General features: G+C 41.9%; 1 protein-coding gene across 12 annotated transcripts in view; it reads right to left on the bottom strand.

Moving 5' to 3' along the window:
- RNASEH2B (ribonuclease H2 subunit B) overlaps window positions 1–15,179 on the bottom strand; it is a 157,773-nt gene extending 142,594 nt beyond the window's left edge. For 2 of the 12 annotated variants that reach the window (XM_053665395.1, XM_037133205.2), the window contains exon 1: window positions 14,703–15,177. In XM_053665395.1, coding sequence (XP_053521370.1) covers window positions 14,703–14,766 — 64 coding nt within the window. In that variant the 5' untranslated portion in view covers window positions 14,767–15,177. Of the gene's footprint in view, window positions 1–14,702 lie in introns of all 12 variants that reach the window. The other 10 variants (XM_037133200.2, XM_053665393.1, XM_037133199.2 and 7 more) reach the window with 7 other exon arrangements.
- Window positions 15,180–21,205: the final 6,026 nt, after the last annotated feature.

Raw genomic sequence — 21,205 nt, forward strand, 5'->3', positions numbered from 1 at the left:
AAACTCAGTCTCAAATGGCTTTCAAAACATCTTAGCTTGCCATTGTGTCCATTATGGCTCTGTGAATTTATCTTTACCTCTCTTGCATCTATTTGTATTTTCAGTCTTTATTCACTCTTTTAAAGAGAATCCATTCTAAATATGTAGTGTAACCAGTAAAAACACTGCTTATTTGGTATATTTCTTATAATATAAATAAATTCATAACAAGCCTTTTCAATACTGAAGGTATGACCTACAAATTCTCTGTCAACTTTGTGTGACTTATGAGTTTCTAGATTTACTAAAATTAAGAGAAAAAATATCTTATTCCCTTAGCTCTACATCAAAGTAATTGAACTGTCTTTAATTCTATGAATAAGTACAGCAAATAAAATACATAACACTCTTGCATTGTTAGAGAAAACAACTCAGCCACTTTTGGGTGTACGGAGTGGAACTTTATTTACACGTGCGGACCTATAGGAGGCAGCCTCCAAATTCTGGGCCCCGAGCTCAGGCAGGGGCTTGTTTATAAAGTGTGGCATTCGAAAGTGATTTTACTAAGCCTACATGGTAGAAGCAGGTTTACAGAAGCAAGAAAGCAGGGCTGCTGATAGGGTCATACAATGTTCTTTTGTTCTTACTTCTTAGTTACTTAGTTGCTCACCCTTCCTTATCTCAGTGGCTCAGCAAAAGGACTGTGTCCTTCTGACTTGTCTGGGCTTGTCTAGGCAGGTTTCCTGCTACAGGGATAACTCCAATATCCCTTATAGTTTTAATAAATGTTATAGTAAATAAGTAGAAAGAGTAAACAGTGAAATAGAAGTAGAAGTAGAAAAACTGGAAAAAATTAAACATTTTGTGATATATACAATGTAAAAAGAATGTGAAAAAATGTTTCCAAATTGTGATTTCTGGGTAGTAAAATGATGGACAAATTATTTTCTCCCTTTATATTTTTCTGCATTGCTAAAATTTCTTTATTGGGTATTTGTTACTATTCTAATAAAAAAATAACAAAAAATATACTGGGAGGAAAATGTGTAAATGAAGAATTAATTAGTCCAATCTGGTCAACGGATCATGGTAGGATCTCACCAAATGTTGTTGGGACTTTAGGCCCTTGTAGGGAAATGATACTTTTCTGCCCTGGAGAATAAATATGTGGGACTCATGAGATCTTACTTACAAAACTGTTCTTCAGAACAATTACTAGCAGGACAAGATCAGGCTCTGGAAACAGCCTGATTACACTAACTGGCATCTGATTAAGTCCATCCACTTCAGAATATGCTCCAATAGCAAGGGAGCAGATACAGTGGCCACCTGGGAAAGGTCAGTCAGATTCCCACCAAAAAACATTTCATAAAGGCAAAGTCAGATTCAGAATTTGTATGGAAATGTTACATATGCTTTGTGCTAGACAACTCAAGACTCTTACACCGCTGAAGGCCTACAGATGACTAATTAGTAAATGACCTACCTTCCCAAAAGCTAAGCTTAATTATTCACAGGTTGTCTAAAATCAGCACCTGACCTGGCCAGGTCTCCACCCCCCCGCCCCATCCTCCTGCCAAACTAAGTGCAGGTTCCTCCCACGTGAATAAGCTCTTCTGAAAGTAAGGGAACTTTCAGTTCACAAGGAATATTTCTAAACACAAATGGACATACATGCAAACAGTTTGACAAAGAACAAAAAACATGCTTAAATATTCTTTCTGAGATTAACCACATGCACTTATGTAAAGGAGAAAAAACGGTTTTGCTTTGTTTTGTTTTAGGGTCACTGAAGTCATTTCAGTCTATTGTAATTCTTCTTTTTCCACATATTTTTACTGTTGTTCAAATAAGAGGTGTTCTTGGGGACTTATTAAAAAGCTAGAAGACTCTAGTCAATAATAGCACTGATATAAATATGCTCCATCATTAAATAGAGAATTTAGTTTTTCATTTTAAACTTCATTTATCTTTAAATCTTTAATTAGAACATAACTCTATAAAGCTTGCATTCATACAATGCTTTCAAATATATTTTTGCATTCCATTTGGAGAGGCTCCTTGGAGAGGCTCTGATATCATTATCTGCAATTGTTATGGCACCTCACATAAAAGGCTCATAAATATATTTGGAATGTCTAGGCAGGCAGGCAAGCCTGGGATTCTTATCTTCCAAAAAGTAACCCATCCCCTACCCACTCAAAACTGGTATTACTTATGCTGGCTATGGGGGAAATAAGCATCAAGTACGACCTTTCCTAAAATACTTTTAAACATGTGTTCGTATGAAATAAAGGGCAATTTTACTTTACTACAAAACTCACCTATAGTCCAGTTTGATCAGGGAGCTGACTAAAGAACACTTTCAGCCTAAGTGCTTCTCAGTAAGTTGTGTGTATGTTTTTTTAACTGTCCTGAGCTCATTTATGTCCTTGCTTTCTTTTCTCCTCACACAACATTAGGGTTTTCCAATGTTTTAACAGTTCTTTGGAGATGGCTAAACTGGGTTCAACCACATTAACCATCAACACAGTCTCTATTCTGAGCTGGCTTTTCACATTAGAATCCACTCCAACTTGGTAAAACTGACAAGTGTACAAAAACTAGAGAAAAATATTTACGATATGACTTAAACATTTAATTTTAGAGCACCAAAGAAGGATGGAAGCTTCTATCATATTTCAGAAAGTACAGGTATTAAGTCTCCTATAGTAACTAAAACTGCAAAAAGCTGGTATTCCCAGGCCATTTTTGAGAAATGTTTAAGACCGTCCTACAACTACAAGAAATGCTTACCCTGCTAAAAAGAAAAGTAGGTCTGTCTCCACCAGCCTATGAAAATCAAGGTTCCAAGTCTAACCACCTCATAAGCATTTCTTCCAAGTTCCAGTTTTTGTTGTCCTAGGATATTCAACTTCTTCAAGCAAATGAAAAACAAGCGGCAAAGAGACCTAAATAGTGCTTTTTAAAATGTATTCTTCAACATATAACACAATGCTATGGCAGGCAACTCAATGAACAAAGTAAATTGAATGTTGGGGGAAAAGAGTCATCTCATGGTTCAGTGGCTTTACATTTGTCTCATGGATAAATCTGTAAATTTCTATTGGCTGTTTCTTAATGTGCTCACTTTCCAGTATATAGAGTAAGCTTTTCAGATTCTTCTGCCAGAAGTTTTTTAAAACTGAGCACAAATTGAGCCCACCAAAAACTTTTAATGCAAAATACTTCTCATATAATTTTTATTTAGTTTACTAAGGGTCCAACTTTACTGTAGCTATGGTGCTCACTCTCAAATGCATAACTTACTAGAGCTGATTTCTTTTTTTTTAATATAAATTTTATTTAGTTACTTTTCAAGTACATTTTTTTTTAATCTATTTCTCCCATCCCACCCCCCCTCCTGGTCTTCCCCCTCCCTCCCATTCCCCCCCCCCCCAGTCCTCATCTCTGTGTCTTTCATACTTGTTCCTCAAAATCCCTCCCCCTTTTTCCCCTTAAGTTCCCTTCCCTGTCCCCTCTGGTCGCTGCCCACTTGTTCTCTATTTCAGCGTCTTTGTTTTTGTTCTGTTTGCTTGTTTGTTTTATTCTTTAGCTTAGAGCTGATTTCTTAACAAATAACATGTGTTAGCCTCATACCCTGTGCTCTCCCCTGACCATGCACCTTCTGGCCCACCACAAACAGATCTAAAATTCAGGATGACTGAATTTTTATCCCATACCCTCAAGTTTGAGAAGCACTGTTGCACTGCAGTAATTATCAAAGCACCAGTATTTGTACACTGAGAGCCTGCAGGTGGCAATAAAGACTGGCTAGAAAAATTACAGGAGCAGGAAGCAGAAACTGTGTTACAGAACCTGCTGCCTGACAGCTCCATCAGTTCCTTCCCAACTGCCTCAGCCTTCTCCAGTGAGTTCAAAGGTCATAGTGCATCTGAGTTTTAAATGTGAACTGGATTTAAATTCTTCTCACAGCCCCAACAAGTAGACATAGTAAAGCAACAATTTCACGATTTAAAATCAGTATTTAATTATTTCAAAAGTTTTAATGTTTAATGTAACAAGGGAATAAACACATTTTAAAAATGAATGTCGACTTCCGCCAAGATGGAGGCATAGGTGGAGATCATGTGCTTTCTCACACAACCAAGTTTAGAGACAACAAAATATTAGCAACAGAAAACACAGCCAGAACACAGAAAATTGAACTTTTCAGAATCTCACACAACCAAGTTTAGAGACAACAAAATATTAGCAACAGAAAACACAGCCAGAACACAGAAAATTGAACTTTTCAGAATCTCACACAACCAAGTTTAGAGACAACAAAATATTAGCAACAGAAAACACAGCCAGAACACAGAAAATTGAACTTTTCAGAAGTCTGATAACAACGAATGCTTCAGCCTGACCGGTAAGAGGGGCGAAACTAGCAGCTGGCGGAGCGGGGTTGCACAGGAAAACTCAATCAGACGGACTCAGGCGCACTGATCCCAGGTGTGGGGTTGCAAAGGGCCGACCCAGTGAGCGACCCAGTGAGCGACCAGCAGATCCTGCGAGGGTGAAGGACAGCGGGTTGACTGTGCTGGCACATTCCTGCACAGATACACCTGCGAGGGAGTGGGCAGTGAGACAGGACCCAGTGGGTCCCAGCAAAAGGAGGCAGCAGAGAGGGCTGCCATTTGGCTCTGACCCCGCGCCCACATACCACATCACTACTGAACAACCCTGCCCTGGGGAACACCTAAGGTTTTGCCCCTCACACAGCTGGGGGAAGGAGAGGGGGACACCATTCCCCCCCCACTCTGACCCCGCCCCCAATACAGCGCCACAACCCAGACCCTGCTCTGGAGGCCCCACCCCTAAGCCTCCACTCCCCATACTTAACAGGCTCAAACAGACCAAAAATGGCTAAAGAAGATCTCAAAGCCACAGAGCCCATAAATCTAAGTGATGAAGAAACAGCAAAAAATTCAGATGAACAGTTCAAAACACTGGTGATCAGGATCCTCAAAGAACTGGTTGATTTTAGTCACAAATTAGAGGAACATATAAAGGCTAAACTAACTGAAATGAATGGCAATGCACAGGAAACCAATAGTAATGGAAAGGAAACTGGGACTCAAATCAAAGGAGTGGACCAGAAGGAGGAAAAAAATGACCAAACAGAAAAGAATAAAGAAACAAGAATTCAAAAAAAATGAGGAGAGACTTAGGAACCTCCAGGACATCTTTAAATGCTCCAACATCCGAATTATAGGGGTACCAGAAGGGGGAAAGGAATAGCCACCAGTGGAAAACTTATTTGAACAAATAATAAAGGAGAATTTCCCCAATCTGGCAAAAGAAATAGACTTCCAGGAAATCTAGGAAGCTCAGAGAGTCCCAAAGAAGTTGGACTCAAGAAGGAACACACCAAGGCACATCATCATTTCATTAGCCAAAATTAAAATGAAGAAGAGAATCCTAGAAGCAGCAAGAGATAAGGGGACAGTCACCTACAAAGGACTTCCCATCAGACTGTCAGCTGATTTCTCTCTCAAAAGAGACCTTACAGGCAAGAAGCGGCTGGAAAGAGGTATTCCAAGTCATGAAATCCAAAGACCTACACCAAGATTGCGCTATCCAACAAAACTTTCATTTAGAATGGAAGGGCAGATAAAGTGCTTCTCAGATAAGATCAAATTCAAGGAGTTCATCATCACCAAGCCCTTATTATATGAAATGTTAAAGGGACTTATCTAAGAAAAAGATGATAAAAAATATGAACAGTGAAAAGACAGCAAACTCACAGTTATTAACAACCACATCTAAAACAAAAGCAAGCTAAAAGGACAGCTAGATCAGGAGCAGAATCATAGAAATGGAGATCACCTGGAGGGTTATCAACACTGGAGAGGGAGGAAAAGGGGGGAGAAGGTACAGAAAATAAGTAGCATAGACGGTAGGTAGAAAAAAATAGATAGGAGGAGGGCAAGAATAGTATGGGAAATATAGAATCCAAAGAACTTGAGACATGTGGTCATAAACTAAAGGGGGGGAATGGTATGGGTGGGGGGTTGCAGGGTGGAGGGGAATGAAGGGGGGGAATAGAACAACTGTAATGGCATAATCAATAAAATAACAATAAATGAATGTCAATACTAATTACACAGAAAATAAGAAACTTAAATCATTCTCAGCCATTGTGTATATCTGAATAATAATAATGCACTTCATCTAAAAGAATAGAGTTCAATAGAGAACAAGTGGGCAGTGACCAGAGGGGAAAGGGAAGGGAATTTAAGGGAAAAATTGGGGAGGGGGAAATGGGAGGGAGGTGGGGAGATGGGGGCGGGGGGGGGCCTGGGATGGGAGAAATAGACAAAAATATGTACTTGAAAAATAATTAAAAAAAAAAAAACAAATACAGATGCTGGGAAGATGGCGACAGAGCAAGATGGAGCTGATACTAGCTCCTGTACTCATGGGTGAAAATCCTGGCAGATCTATAGAGAAACAGCACAATAAACCATAGGTTACCCAGCATTTATGAAATTAAAAGTCCAGAGATTGCGACCGACGCTGAAACACCAGATGGCGGCAGAGTTAGCTACTGGAGCTGGGTCTCATGCGGCCCCTATGCTGCCGCCAGAGCAACACGCCTGGGAGCTGGGGAGTCAGGTATGAGAGCCGGACACTCCAAGCCCCTGTGACGGTCCTGGGAGACAGAGGAGTCAGGAACTGGAGCGGGGACATTCTCGGCCCTTGTGCTGATGCCATAGCTACCGGCTTGGGCAACGGAAGGGTCAGTTGCAGGAGCTGGGACACTAAAGGCCCCTGTGACACCGCCAAAGAGACAGGCCTGGGCCCTGAGGAGCTAGCTATGGGAGCCGGGACGTTCTCAGATCCTGTGCCGCTGACATAGTGATAGGACTGGAGGCTGGGGAGTCAGGTACGGAAGCCGGGACTCTCCAAACCCCTGAGACAGCCCTGGGTGGCAGAGGAGCCCTCTACGGGAACTGGAACATTCTCAGCCCCTGTGCTGCTGCCATAGCGACGGGACTGGACACTGGGGAATCAGGTACGGGAGTTGGGACATTCTAAGCCTCTGTGCCACTGCCACAGAGACAGGACTAGACGCCAGGGAGTCTGGTACGGAAACCAGGACACTCCAAACCCTTGTGATGGCCCTGGGGAGCAGAGAGAGCCAGATACAGGAGCCGGGACATTCCCAGCCTCTGTGCCGCTGCCGTAGTAACGGGCCTCGGTGCTTGAGGAGGTGGCTACTAGAGCTGGGACATTCAGCAGTGGTAGGCAACCAACGCAGGGAGCAGCGTGAGGACCAGCGTGAGTGTAGGTGGAGATGAAGAACATCAAGAAACTTCAAGGAGTCTTCACCACTGAACTTCACAAGGATCATACCACAGAAGTTTACACCATGAAACCAGGGTTTCAGATCAGATCAATTTTAGAAGCAGAGACTAACAAGAAGAGTCTCAAACAATGGGAAGACAAAGAAACAATCCCCAAATGAAAGAAAAAGCAGAAACTTCAGAAAGAATGTTAGATGAAATAGAGGCTGATCAACTATCAGATAGTGAATTCAAAGCACTACGAAGTTCAAAGAGCTCACAGTGAACTACGAGAAACTACAGGGGAACTATAATGATCTCTCTGCAAACTACAGCAACATCAAAAAGGAAATGGAAACTATCAGCAAGAGACAAGAGGAAATGAAGAATACAATTTCCGAATTAAGAACACAGTAGAAAGTTTCCAAAGTAGGATAGATGAAGCAGAGGATAGGATTAGTGAGTTGGAGGACAAGGTAGAAAGCATCTCACAGAAAGAGCAAGAAAATGAAAAGAGGCTGAGAAAGAATGAAGAGGGATTAAGAGAAATGCAAGACAATATGAAACGTAATAATATCTGAATAATAGGAATACCAGAAGGAGAAGAAGAAGAACAAGGGATAGAAAGTGTATTTGAAAGAGTAATGAGAGAAAATTTTCCTAATTTGATAGGAGAAAAAGTCTCACAAATCCAGGAATCACAGAGTCCCAACCAAGAGGAAACCAAGGAGGCCCAGTTCAAGACACATCATCATCAAAATGGCAAAATTCCAAGACAAAGAGAGAATCTTAAAGGCAGCAAGGGAGAAAAAAGAAATAACATACAAGGGAGCCCTAATAAGGTTAGCTACTGATTTCTCAATGGAAACACTTCAAGCAAGAAGAGAATGGCAAGAAATATTCCAAGTAATGAGAAACAGAGGCCTACAACCAACGCTACTTTACCCAGCAAGGCTCTCAATCAAGATAGAAGGCCAAATAAAGAGCTTGCAAGACAAAAGAAGCCTAAAAGAATACGCCTCCACCAAACCAGCTCTACAAGAAATACTAAAAGGACTGCTTTAAGGAAAGGAAGAAAAACAGAGAGACAGAGAGGAACACAGGTATAAAAATGGAAATGCATAAGTACCTATCGCTAATAACATTAAACGTAAATGGATTAAATGCTCCAATCAAAAGACACAGAATAGCTGAATGGATAAGAAAGCATGACCCACACATAAGCTGCCTACAAGAGACCCACCTCAGGACAAAAGACCAGCACAGACTAAAAGTGGAAGGCTGGAAACAAGTTTTCCAAGCAAACGGACAAGGAAAAAAAGCTGGGGTAGCAATTCTCATAACGGACAAAATAGACTTCAAAAAAAAGGCCATAAAGAGAGACCCAGAAGGTCACTTCATTATACTCAAGGGAAGAATTAACATTGTAAACATATATTCACTGAACATAGGGGCACCCAAATATATCAAGAAAATCTTAGAGGACTTCAAGAAAGATATTGACAGCAACACAATTATAGTAGGGGGTTTTAACACCCCACTATCAAAAATGGACAGATCTTCCAAACAAAATATCAACGACGATATTGCAGCATTAAACAACATTTCATCCTAGATGAAATGGACTTAACTGATATTTATAGAGCCCTTCATCCCAAAGAAGCTAAATACACATTCTTTTCAAATGCACATGGAACATTTTCAAAGATAGACCACATGATAGGACACAAAACGAGCCTCAAAAAATTCAAGAAAATTGAAATCATACCAAGCATCTTCTCTGACCACAAGGGACTGAAATTAGAAACCAACCCCAAAGAAAAAAACCCAAAGCACCCAAAAACATGGAGACTGAATGGTATGCTATTAAACAATGAATGGGTCAAGAATGAAATTAGGGAAGAAATCAAAACGTTTCTGGAAATAAATGAAAATGATCTCACAACAACCCAAAACTTATGGGGCACTGTGAAGGCAGTACTGAGACGGAAGTTTATAGCAATGCAGGCCTACCTAAAGAAGATAGAAACATTTCAAACAAACAACCTAACCCTATACCTGCAAGAACTTGAGGAACAATAACAAAGACAGCCCAGAGCAAGCAGAAGGAAGGAAATAACCAAGATTAGAGCAGAATTAAATGACATAGAAACTAAAAGCAAAATTTTAAGGATCAATGAATCCAGGAGTTGGTTCTTTGAGAAGATAAACAAAATAGACAAGCCTTTAAGTAGGCTCATGAGGCAAAGAAGAGAGAGGACTCAAATAAACACAATCAGAAATGAAAAAGGAGAGATTACAACTGATACCACAGAAATAGAAGAGACTGTAAGAAATTACTATGAAGAACTGTATGCCAAGAAATTTGAAAACCTAGGGGAAATGGACACATTTCTAGGAAAATACAATCTTCCAAAACTCAGTGAAAAAGAAGCAGAAAATCTAAATACACCAATAACAGCAAAAGAAATTGAAGCAGTAATCAAAACACTCCCATCACACAAAAGCCCCGGACCAGATGGGTTCACAGGAGAATTCTACAAAGTATTTAAGGAAGAGCTAACCCCTATTCTCCACAGACTATTCCAAAAAATCCAGAAGGATGGAAAACTCCCAAATTCTTTTTATGAAGCCAGCATCATCTTAATTCCAAAACCAGATAGAGATACAACAAAGAAAGAAAACTTCAGGCCAATATCACTGATGAACATAGATGCTAAAATCCTCAACAAAATATTGGCAAATCGCATCCAACTAGTGGATGCAAGGATGGTTCAATATTCGCAAATCAGTAAATGTAATACATCACATAAACAAAAGCAAAGACAAAAATCACATGATCATATCAATAGATGCGGAAAAAGCTTTCGATAAGGTACAACACCCATTTATGATAAAAACACTCAGCAAAGTAGGAATACAGGTAGCATTTCTCAAAATAATAAAGGCCATATATGAGAGACCTACAGCCAATATCATACTCAATGGGAAGAAACTAAAAGCTTTTCCACTAAGATCAGGAACAAGACAAGGTTGTCCACTTTCACCACTTCCATTCAATATAGTATTGGATGTTTTAGCCACAGCAATCAGCAAGAAAAGGAAATAAAAGGCATCCACATAGGAAAGGACGAAGCAAAACTGTCACTGTTTGCAGATGAAATGATAGTGTACATGGAAAATCCTATAGACTATACCCAAAAACTGCTCGAACTAATAAATGAGTTTGGCAACACAGCTGGTTACAAAGTCAACATCCAGAAATCAAAGGCATTTTTGTATACCAACAGTGAATCGGCAGAAGCAGAAATAAAGAAAAAAATCCCATTAGATATAGCAAAAAGAAAAATAAAATATCTGGGAATAAACCTAACTAAGGAGGTAAAAAACCTGTATGCAGAAAACTACACAGCCCTGTAGAACGAAATCAAGGAAGACACAAACAAATGGAAACATATACCTTGTTCATGGATTGGAAGAATTAACATCATCAAAATGTCCATACTACCCAAAGCAATTTAGACATTCAATGCAATACCTATTAAAGTACCAATGGCATACTTCACAGACATAGAACAAACACTTCGAAAATTGATATGGAACCATAAACGACCCCAAATAGCAGCTGCTCCTTTGAGAAAGAAGAACAAAGTAGGGGGGATCACAATAGCTGATATCAAACTGTATTACAAGGCCACTGTAATCAAAACAGCATGGTACTGGCATAAAAACAGGCACATAGACAAATGGAACAGAACAGAGAGCCCAGAAATAAACCCTACTCTCTACAGTCAATTAATATTCAACAAAGGGGGCAGTAACATAAAATGGAGTAAAGATAGCCTCTTCAACAAATGGTGTTGGGAGAACTGGACAGCTACGTGCAAAAAAATGAAACTTGAGCACAGACTTACACCATACACCAAAATAAATTCAAGGTGGATAAAAGACTTAAATACAAGCCTTGAATCCATTAAAATCCTAGAGGAGAACATTGGCAGGAAAATCTCAGATATTTCAGGCTGCAACTTCTTTACTGATATGTCTCCTAGAGCAAGGAATATAAAGGAAAAAATAAACAAATGGGATCTCATCAAAATAAAAAGCTTCTGCATGGCTAAAGAAAACAGTATTAAATTAAAAAGACAACCAACTGTATGGGAAAACATGTTTGCCAATGATACCTCAGACAAAGGTTTAATCTCCAAAATATACAAAGAACTTACACGACTCCACTCTAAGAAGACACCCAACCCAATTAAAAAATGGGGAAAAGACTTGAACAAACACTTCTCCAAGGAGGACATACAGAACATTCAGAGACACATTAAGAGATGCTCAATATCATTAGCTATCAGAGAGATGCAAATTAAAACCACAATGAGATACCAGTTGACACCAGTCAGAATGGCTCTCATAAACAAAGCAACAAACAACAAATGTTCGAGAGGTTGTGGGGAAAAGGGGTCCTTAGTTCACTGTTGGTGGGATTGCAGACTGGTACAACCATTATGGAAAACAGTATGGAATTTTCTCAGAAAAATAAAAATAGACCTGCCTTTTGACCCAGCAAGTCCACTGATGGGATTATATCCTAAGAATCCTAAAACATCAATATCAAAGAACCTATGCACCACAATGTTCATAGCAGCACAATTTACAATAGCCAAGAGTTGGCAGCAGCCTAGGTGCCCATCAGTAAATGAATGGATCAAAAATTGTGGTACATATACACAATGGAATTCTATGCTGCAGAGAGAAAGAAGGAGCTACTACCTTTTGCAACAACATGGATGGAACTGGAAAGCATTATGCTGAGTGAAATAGGCCAGGTGCTGAAAGACAAATACCATATGATCTCACCTTTAACAGGAAGCTAAACAACAAAACAAACAAGCAAGCATAAAAAAAAAAAAAAAACAAAGACACTGAAACTGAAATAGAGTACAAGGGGATAGTGACCAGAGGGGAGAAGGAAGGGAAGTTAAGGGGAGAAAGGGGGAGGGATTTGGAGGAACAAATAGGAAGGACACAGGGACGAGAACTAAGGGGGGTGGAAATGGGAGGGAGGTGGGGAGCAAGGGGCGGGGGTTGGCTGGGATGGGAAAAATAGACAAAAAACTGTAGTTGAAAAATAACTAAATAAAATTAAAAAAAAACAAATATTATTAAAAAAAAAGAAATTAGCCATTTCTCTGACATTGGTGTTTAAATACTATTTTTGAAATTTGTCATTTGTTCTTTTATTTCTAAGTTTTTTAAATAAATTTTGCCTAATGTATGTTAAAAAAATAAAAAAATAAAAGAATAGCATTCCTACCCTTAAAATCTCACTGAATTGATGTAACAAAAGGTTGTTTTTTTTTTTTTAATATACACAGAGAGTCCTTTACTAGATTTGTCAAAACTCTAAATTTTGCATTAACTTTTAATATACAAACATCTCTAGTGAGGATGTGGAGCAACAGAAAGTCTCATACACTCCTGGTCAGAGTGTAAATCAGTACAAGCATTTCAGAAAACTCTTTAGCAGTGTCTAGTAAGGCTGAACATAAAAATACCTAAGACAAGCAATTCTACTCTTGCGTATGCACCCTGGAGAAATGAGTTCCTCAGTCTATCCTAGAAGTATAATTCATAATAGTTACCAACTGGAAACAATCCACAAATCTGTCCACAGTACAGGAGATAAATATTATGGATATTAATACAATAAAATACCGTATTTTTAGGACTATAAGACTCACCTCACCTATGTTTTAGAGAATAGGAAAAAAATTTTTGAAGCAAAAAATGTGGTAATATATTTAACTACCTGTGACTCCGCTCCACAGCCCCCCCCCCACATGAGCCAGGTAAGCTAAATTTGGACTGTAAGATGCACCCTCATTTCCCTCCCAAATTTGGGGGGTGCATCTTATAGTCCAAAAAACACGGTACACAGAGAAATAAAAATACCAACTCACATACTGCTATGCCCAATATGGATGAATCCTATAGGTATATTTCTCAGTGAAAGAGCTAAACACAAAGGAGCACACACTGATCCAAAAAGCAAAATGAGACTCTGGTGACAGGAGTCAGCAGACAGGTCATTGGCACTATCGACCAAAAAGGCATGAGGAGTTCACTGAAAAAGTTCTACATCTTGACCTGGAGGATGGTTACAGGGGTTGAATTACACTTACATGGTTAATTCAGTTGCACACTTAAATGTCTACTCTTTAATGTGCATGTGTCATATGTCTTTACAAAGGTTGAAAAAGTTAAATATACTCATGAAACTATTGACAAACTGAGTAACAATTTTCAATATCCACCATAAAATCTGCATTACTGGTCAACTATATCAGCAGCAGCAAATAACTTTAGCATTTGCTGAGCTAAATCTCAAATATACTGAACAACAGATTTTCCTTATTTCCAATGTTATGTCATCATACTAACATCATTCTATAAAAGGGTCAAACCTTTCTGCTCTCACTCCCTAGTCCCAAATTCCTTTTATCTGCCACTTAATGTGGCCCATCACATGTGGCAACTGATTATCATTCCAAACTCCCACAGGCTCTGGCTGATCCTCAGGATGGGGATAGGGGCTGAAAACCTGAATTCAGCAGTCCTGTCATTACCTAATTGCCTGTTTAACCACCCTGTCCTGACCCCTACCACAAAAACAGCTTCCCTTCCGCCTTTCCTGATCCAAGGCTAGTAACCAGGGCGGGGGCCGTGTTTCCCAGGCCATTTCGGGCCTACTGGATCCTCGTTTCCAATCAAGTAGGAACACAGACGAGGGGCCTAAAGCCAAGGAGGGGTAGGGAACAACAAGTTACATTTCCTCGGGGCAAGACACCTCCGAGCATCAAAGCGCACCCCAAGGCCTTGAATCTACGCTAGTCCCCGCAGGCCCAGGGCCGTTCCCAACAGCCCACCAGAGCCACAAAGAATGTAAGCGAAGCCGGGGGGGGGGGGGGGGGAGGTGTCGGTGTATGTGTTGGGGGCAGGGGCTGGCTGGTACTCGGTCCGTTTTTACACTTTCAGCTTTAGGTTTTAAAACCACAGCTGGCTGTAACGTGTGACCAAGAAGAGGGACAATGTGTTCAAGGGAAAGAACCCTTAGACCAGAACCCTAGATCTGGTCTAACACCCGGGGCCCAAGGACCTAGGTAAGCGTAAATCTGAGAAGGCCGCGTCTGGCCTCACAGAGAGCGGTGGGAACCGCAAGGGTGCACGCGCGTGGGAGGCCGCAGGGGCTGAAGGCCGGCGGAGGGGCGCGCCCGTAGGCCGCTAAGGGAAGCCCGCCCGGAAGCCACAACCTCCGCGCTCTGGAGCCAGCCGAACGAGGCAGGAGGCTGTGCCTACAGTGCTTCCCTAGGCAGGCGTGTTTACCTGGAAGCAGGATCACTAGCTGCTGAGCATCAGTGCCTTCCCTGTAGTCTGCGCGGTCCGCCATGCTGCCAGCCACCTCTCGCGGCCGAATGTGGTACCAGCGGGCCCGAAAGTCGCCAGCCCTTGAATCACCAAGCCTGGCTGCAGCCCGCAGGAGAATTCAGAGAGAAGGGACTATTCCGGGTGGCGCAGCACACTAACCGCCTGGCGGGGTCGGGGAGGCGGCCAACGGTAGGAATTTGGTTTAGTTTCCGGAGTCATCTCTATTAACTTTAACTTCCGGAGCCTGGCTCGGGTTAAGTTGAAAATTCAGCGCCAGGCCGGAAGCGATTTTTGTGCTGGCGCCCAGCCTCCAAACGGTTACTGCCTTCTCCTCAGCCAGTGGTAGCTGCTCACCCAGGGCGCGGAGTGATGCTGCACCTGGGGCTGCAGCTCTTGGACTCAGCCGCGGCGGGCGGGGTCACCTCGGACTCTAGTGCTCGGTCTTTGAATCCACGGGTTCTCCTACCAAAGGGGGTGGCGAGGAGGAGAGACTGTCAACGCGCAGGAGCGGACAAGGCTGGACTGGGGGGATGGGATTGGGGCCTGGGGATGGAAGGTAGCATTCGAACACACCTGGCAAGGGAGGGAAAGCATGGAGAAAAAGTCCGTGGTAATGACAACTGCTATTACATCTGAAGCCTTAGGTACTCTTGGTTTTCCGTATATCTTGACTATCAATTGTATTCTGAGTAGGAATTAATGTCAGAATAGTATTTGCTTTGTGATTGGTAACTCATGCAATTAGTCTTCGAAGTGGGCTGAATCCTTATCACTAAAAAGAAATATTACAATTTGAGGCTCAAAATATGAATTTATTATTTTGAATCGCTTTGTAATAAAATTAAAACCTTTTTCAAAGCAAAGTTTTAAAAGTCAGGGTCATGAAATCGAGGGACTTAAACTGTTAAAAGTAAAATTTTAGTCGAAAAGGTGATGCTCGGTTTACATGGTTTGAAAAAACAATAAATATTTCTCCTATACTTTAAAGAAAAGTATGTCTCCCTCCTACTCCAGATCCCCCAACTACCTTCCCCAGGATAGTTACTGTTTACTATTTCTTGTCTAGTCTTTCAGAAAATTTCCATACACTTACAAATTTTTATGTTTTGCTTTTTTAACAAATGAAAGAATGATATATATAACTATGCATGAATTTTGCTTTTTTTGTTTAATCTTGAAGATAGTTAAATTCTACAGGGCTATCTCAGCCTTCTAAAAAGACATAGTTTCAATCCTGTTTTCCCCTGGGAGAGAAATAGCTGAAGTTCACTGCAGGACACAGATGGTGGAGAGGAAGACTTTCTGGCCAAGGAGAGGCACCCAGATGCCAACTCTGGGACAGGCATCAGATTAACCTTGTTCTGATCTCTTTCCTCACCTAAGAATATACCTGGGTAAAGCTCTGGTGTGTAGGCCAAATACCCAGGCACACCATAATCATGACTTAACACCTACAAGAGAAATGTCACAACAGTTCCTGTGCTCCAACATCCAGAGCTATTTTTATTTTTCTTTGATCTTTTCCAGCTGTTGGCTGTATGAATATGTATTATACAGGGTTGTTTTCACAGGGAAAAGCCAATTTTGTCTGCTTTTCTCCCTTTACATCATAAACATGTTTCCCATGGCATCTACAACTATCAATGTTAATGAAGTCATGTTATTTCACACTGCTAATGTTCTAAGATTACTGAACAACTTCCAACTGTCCAAGATTTGGGTTATTTCAACATAGTAGCATAAATAATGCTATAAAGTATACTATATACTGAGTATGTAGCATGTAGAAACAATGAACTAGATGTACATAATGGGTCCTTTATATCAAGAGAAAAAAACAGGAACAGATTTATAGCAGAATACCGTGTAGGTAAATTTTTTAAAAAATGATGTGGACTCTGGCCGGTGGCGTCCACAGTGTTGTGAATGCAATGAACAAATTCACACGGACTACTGAAGTCCTGTGGAGAAAAAGGGATGGCATGGTCACTCTCTGAGTGAGAGTGCCCAGACCCTTGCCTGGACAGGCTTTTATTGTTTTCTAATAGCATACATCAAAACGGGTTCACATTCATTATGCTCAGGTTTGCTTTAGGTGATTACTTTTTACAGATAACGAAGTAAAGGGTGTTGCTGATTACTTCTTACAGATTAACAAATAAAAAATGTAAATGCAAGGGAATGGTAAGAGGGATTGGTCCGGTTACACTCCATCCTTGGGAGAATTAGCACAGACTTTAGGAAGTTACTTTAAAGATATGTAGTAAACATTTTCTGCTTCAATTCAGGTTGAGGGAGTTTTAGGAAAAGTACACCTCAAAGCAGCCTACATATAACGCAGGCCTGGTTTTCCACAGAAAAGCTGATCTGTGGGTTTGGCTCCTATGTGCTGACTCTTGCCTGCCGGTTTTCCAACAGGACCAGGCTACCTTTGGCATTGCCAAGTGAATTGGTTCCCTATAATTCCCCCCTGGTTTTTAGTTAGGATTGCCACAAAGCTTGCTACTGGCTGAGCTTTTATGTGCCCTGGGAAAATAATTTGTAAATGCATTGAAGTATACAAAGCATTGTTAGAATCAGTAAGCAACCAGAAACTCTAAAGACCCACATTCTCAGGTTAAGTCCATCAGACCGTTGTTGTTATTGTTGTTGTTTAGACAGCCAAGATTATCAGGTTTGAAAGACCTCCTGCTTGGTCAAGCATTGAATGTCCTGCAACTGCTGATGCATCTCTAGCTGCAATTTATCAATTTGTCCCTTTAAGTTAGTAGAAAAAGCCCCTGTTAGGCAATGTTGAATATCGCTCCAGCAGCGCTGGCTAGAATTCCACTGGAACAGGGTGATGCATAGCTTGGAGAATCCAGGATCACAGGTCAGCTGTTAACAGGTCACTAATGAGTCCTGGTGCTCATTGATTCAGTCCAGTAATGATTCAACTGCAGAAAGATGAGTCAGGATCTCTTTATCAATCTGGGCCCGTTGGAGCATTTCTAAAGTAGTATTGGTTAAGAGAACATCAACAGTATGAGCAGTTTGAACTGAGTCAATGAGGGCAGCAGTTGCCTTGGCAGCAGTAGCTGTGGCAACTATAGCAGAGACAATGAATGCAATTAGGGTGCCGATGAACCTTCAGACTCTTAAGGAGGACAGCATGTTGTTAAGCGCTATTATGTTATTGAAATCTTCCCATTTTCTGGTTACATCAACTGGCACCCATATTTGAGTTTGTCTTCTAACTAAATGAACCATAGTGAGGTTTAGCTGAGTAATGTTGAGATGGGTAAGGCAGCTGGCATATATGGAGCCTTCAATAAATTTTTGCTGATTCTTTTTATAAAAGACCTAGGCTGGGTGAGAGATACAAACTATGGCCCAATCTTGTTCTGGAGGGTCAATCTCGTAGCAACATCCCAGAACACCTTCAGGGTCACAACCAATTTTTATATACAGATGCTTCCAGGTAATAAAAGGCAAACCCATTTTCCACAAGTTACAATGCCACGGGCTAGTGTGGTTAGCAGAAACAATTCTGATGATAGGTGCCCTGGTGCCGGGCCCCTCCCACCACATATTAATTTATAGTTGTTGAGGCTGAGCTGGAACTATTGTTGTATCAGGCTTAGCTAATATTTTCCAGTTAGCTCCCCAATTCTCTACTACAAAAGGACTTTTGTGAGAAAAGCAATGGTGTCATTTGATCCTCGGCATAAAGACCAGAAGACTGAATCTTTACGGCTGGTGTCTAAGGTACAAAGAGGAACCAGAGGAGGTTGGAAGTATGGTAGACCCCCTCATGGATATGCAAGCCAACTGTGGCTACCATGGAAAGGTGATAGTAATTACTGCATTGCTATTTGTTTGCAGGGTAAAGTTGCTTTTTTAAAGGAAAGCACAAAGTGATAAGAAGGACAGAAAAACAAACTGGCAAGTGTTCAGCAACATAAACAGCATTTTTCAGCACTGGTAGCCAGTGTTTGTTTTCTTTTAGTGGGCATGTAACAGGGTGCAGCCAAGAGGGAGGCCCCAAATAGGGATTTGGAATGGGGCCCAGAACTCAGGGTGTGCAGGAAATATTAGAAAGAAATATAAGATATCCTCACCCCCTTTCCCCTCAGGTGTGAGTTGGGGGAAGGGACAGATGGAGCAGGGCCATTGAGAGCTGTTTTGTACAGCCACAGCTTTGCAGCTAACCTCTGGCATGGCCATTTAACATATCTATAACCTTTAACTGGTTTCATAGGTATGTGAAATAGCTGTGGCCATGCTTTGAGCCATGGGGATGGAAGTGACTTCCACCCAAGACATAACTGGGAGGCAGGTCCCCCCAGGTTACAGTGCCTGCCTGAGAGCTTGGAGATGATTGGCTCTACAACGTGGGGCCACGCCAGCTTGTGGGGGAGACTCCTCGCAAGTCCCCCAGTGTGCCACGAATGAGAGTAAACATAACTGAGACATGATGTGATCTGCTTGGGGAGGAGAAGTGGCCAGTTTCTCAGAGGAAAAAAGGCCTTGAACAGTGGCCAGTTTCTCAGGGGAAAAAGGAATTGAGCCCCTTCCTTCAAGGGCTTTTATTGGAATACAGGGCATCAAGGATCAAACAGTAGATAACATTTCCAAGAAAGCTGAGGGCTTAGTGTGAGTCAGTGTCTGTCAGGAAAGGGGGTTGCAGAACTTTGGGGAGATACTCATTTCCTCTAGCACCCTTATCATATGAACGAAAGCACTCTTAGCAGAACAGATTTCACAGGTTTATCATGAAGTCTTTGTGATGCCAGATTTTTCCCCAGGACACGCTCAAGCAAGGCAAGGAGCTACACCCCTCCCCAACAGGTATTCAGGTTTAAGGGAATCCTGGGCAGGGTAGGACAAAATGGCAGCTGAATTACAACCCAGAAAAGACAGCTGATGTCAAACCAGAGAGCCGAAAGGGCAGGCTTTGCCAAAACAGATATCTGCATAGCAACCTGAGCCTGAGGAGAGCCACCAATGATATATTGCCACTTTGTTCAAAGGGGACCAATCTCCAGCTTCTGTGAAGAGAGCCAACCAAAATAAAACCCTGCCATATTCCCTGTTTGGGCGCAACTTTCCTGGTCCCACTCTGCAGATCAGAGAACCTCACCTGGGTGCGCAGACCCCATTAAAGCTCTATACTGCCTAACTTTGTGGCTGATTGGCATTTCTTCCTCGGCGGAGCCTAAGAAAACCTTTCAGGGATTAGAGCCAGGAAGAGCTTCTCCCAGAAGACATGGGGACTCAGGTATCTCAAAGCCAGGGGGCGAGAGTCCATTGCTCTTTGTTGCAGCCCCCTCAAGTCCTTCCATGAAGGCCTCCCAAGTGATTGTGTCTGGCCTAGGTTGCCCCCCCACTGTGAGGGGTCTTACTCATCAAGGACTTCCGACCATGCTTTGGGGGCAAGGAGGAAACTGAGGCAGCATTTGCTACCAGAGACAAGCTTTGTTTCCTGCAGTTCACATTCCAGAGGTCACTCATTCATCCTTAGCCACAAGGGGTAGAGTTACAATTCCTAGAACCAGGCAGAGCAGTCCACAACACCTGCCCACACCCATAATGACAGCCCAGGAAAGCTGGAAAAATACGGAATGCTGGCAAGTGTAGCCGATTGTGGGAGGAGTCAGAAATGGGGCTGCAGATTTAAACCCAGATTCAGCAGCCATTGAGGAGAGAAAGCCACGTGCTCTTGGCAAAGTGGGGACCTCTGCAGCCATGTGAAGGAAAGATCCACGTGGCTTTGCATAGGGGGGACCCCCTCTTGGCTTTGCCAGGAAAAGAGATCCACATGGTTTGGCCATAGTGCAGACCCCTACAGCTCTGATGGAGAGAAGAACCATGCGGTTTTGGCCAGAGTGGGCACCCCTACAGCTCTGGGGTGCTCCCTTTGGCTGCCTGGCCTGGGAAGCAGGAGAGACTTTGCTTGGAAGAAGTGTGAAAGAACTCTTGCCAGTAGGCCATGAGAAGGTGCCATATGGCTTTGGATTAATTAGAGATCCTGCCTGGACGGCAACACAGTTGATGGTGGCAGGAGCCTGGATCCCGGATGTTTGCTTCTTTTCCTGTGTTACAGTACCCCAAATTAAGTCAGTGGATGAAGGAAGAGCTGTGGGCATCTGTGGTTTTATCCTAAAGGACTTAGATATTTTAATGGGGACATTAGGTCACTAATTTAAATCTGTATAGCATTAAATAAACATTTTCTTTTCACAAATCTCTGGCATTGAGAGGTGTCTTTTCTATTGGTGATGGACAATGGAGCCCAGTAGGGGATCCTTTTGGCGTTAATATACTGTCCTTGGCTCCTGTACAGTTTTTGGCATCCCTGGTTGGGCCAAATATTGTCCCCTCCTTGGACCTTTGTTCTGTAACAGGCATCCACCACACTCCTCTGGTCCACTGAGTATGGTAAGTGGAAAAGGGAGGCTCAGCTTTCCACTGAGTATGTA

Source organism: Artibeus jamaicensis, unplaced genomic scaffold (genome assembly GCF_021234435.1).
Source record: "Artibeus jamaicensis isolate MK-2021 breed Jamaican fruit bat unplaced genomic scaffold, CSHL_Jam_final contig_410, whole genome shotgun sequence".
Classification (NCBI taxonomy): domain Eukaryota; kingdom Metazoa; phylum Chordata; class Mammalia; order Chiroptera; family Phyllostomidae; genus Artibeus; species Artibeus jamaicensis.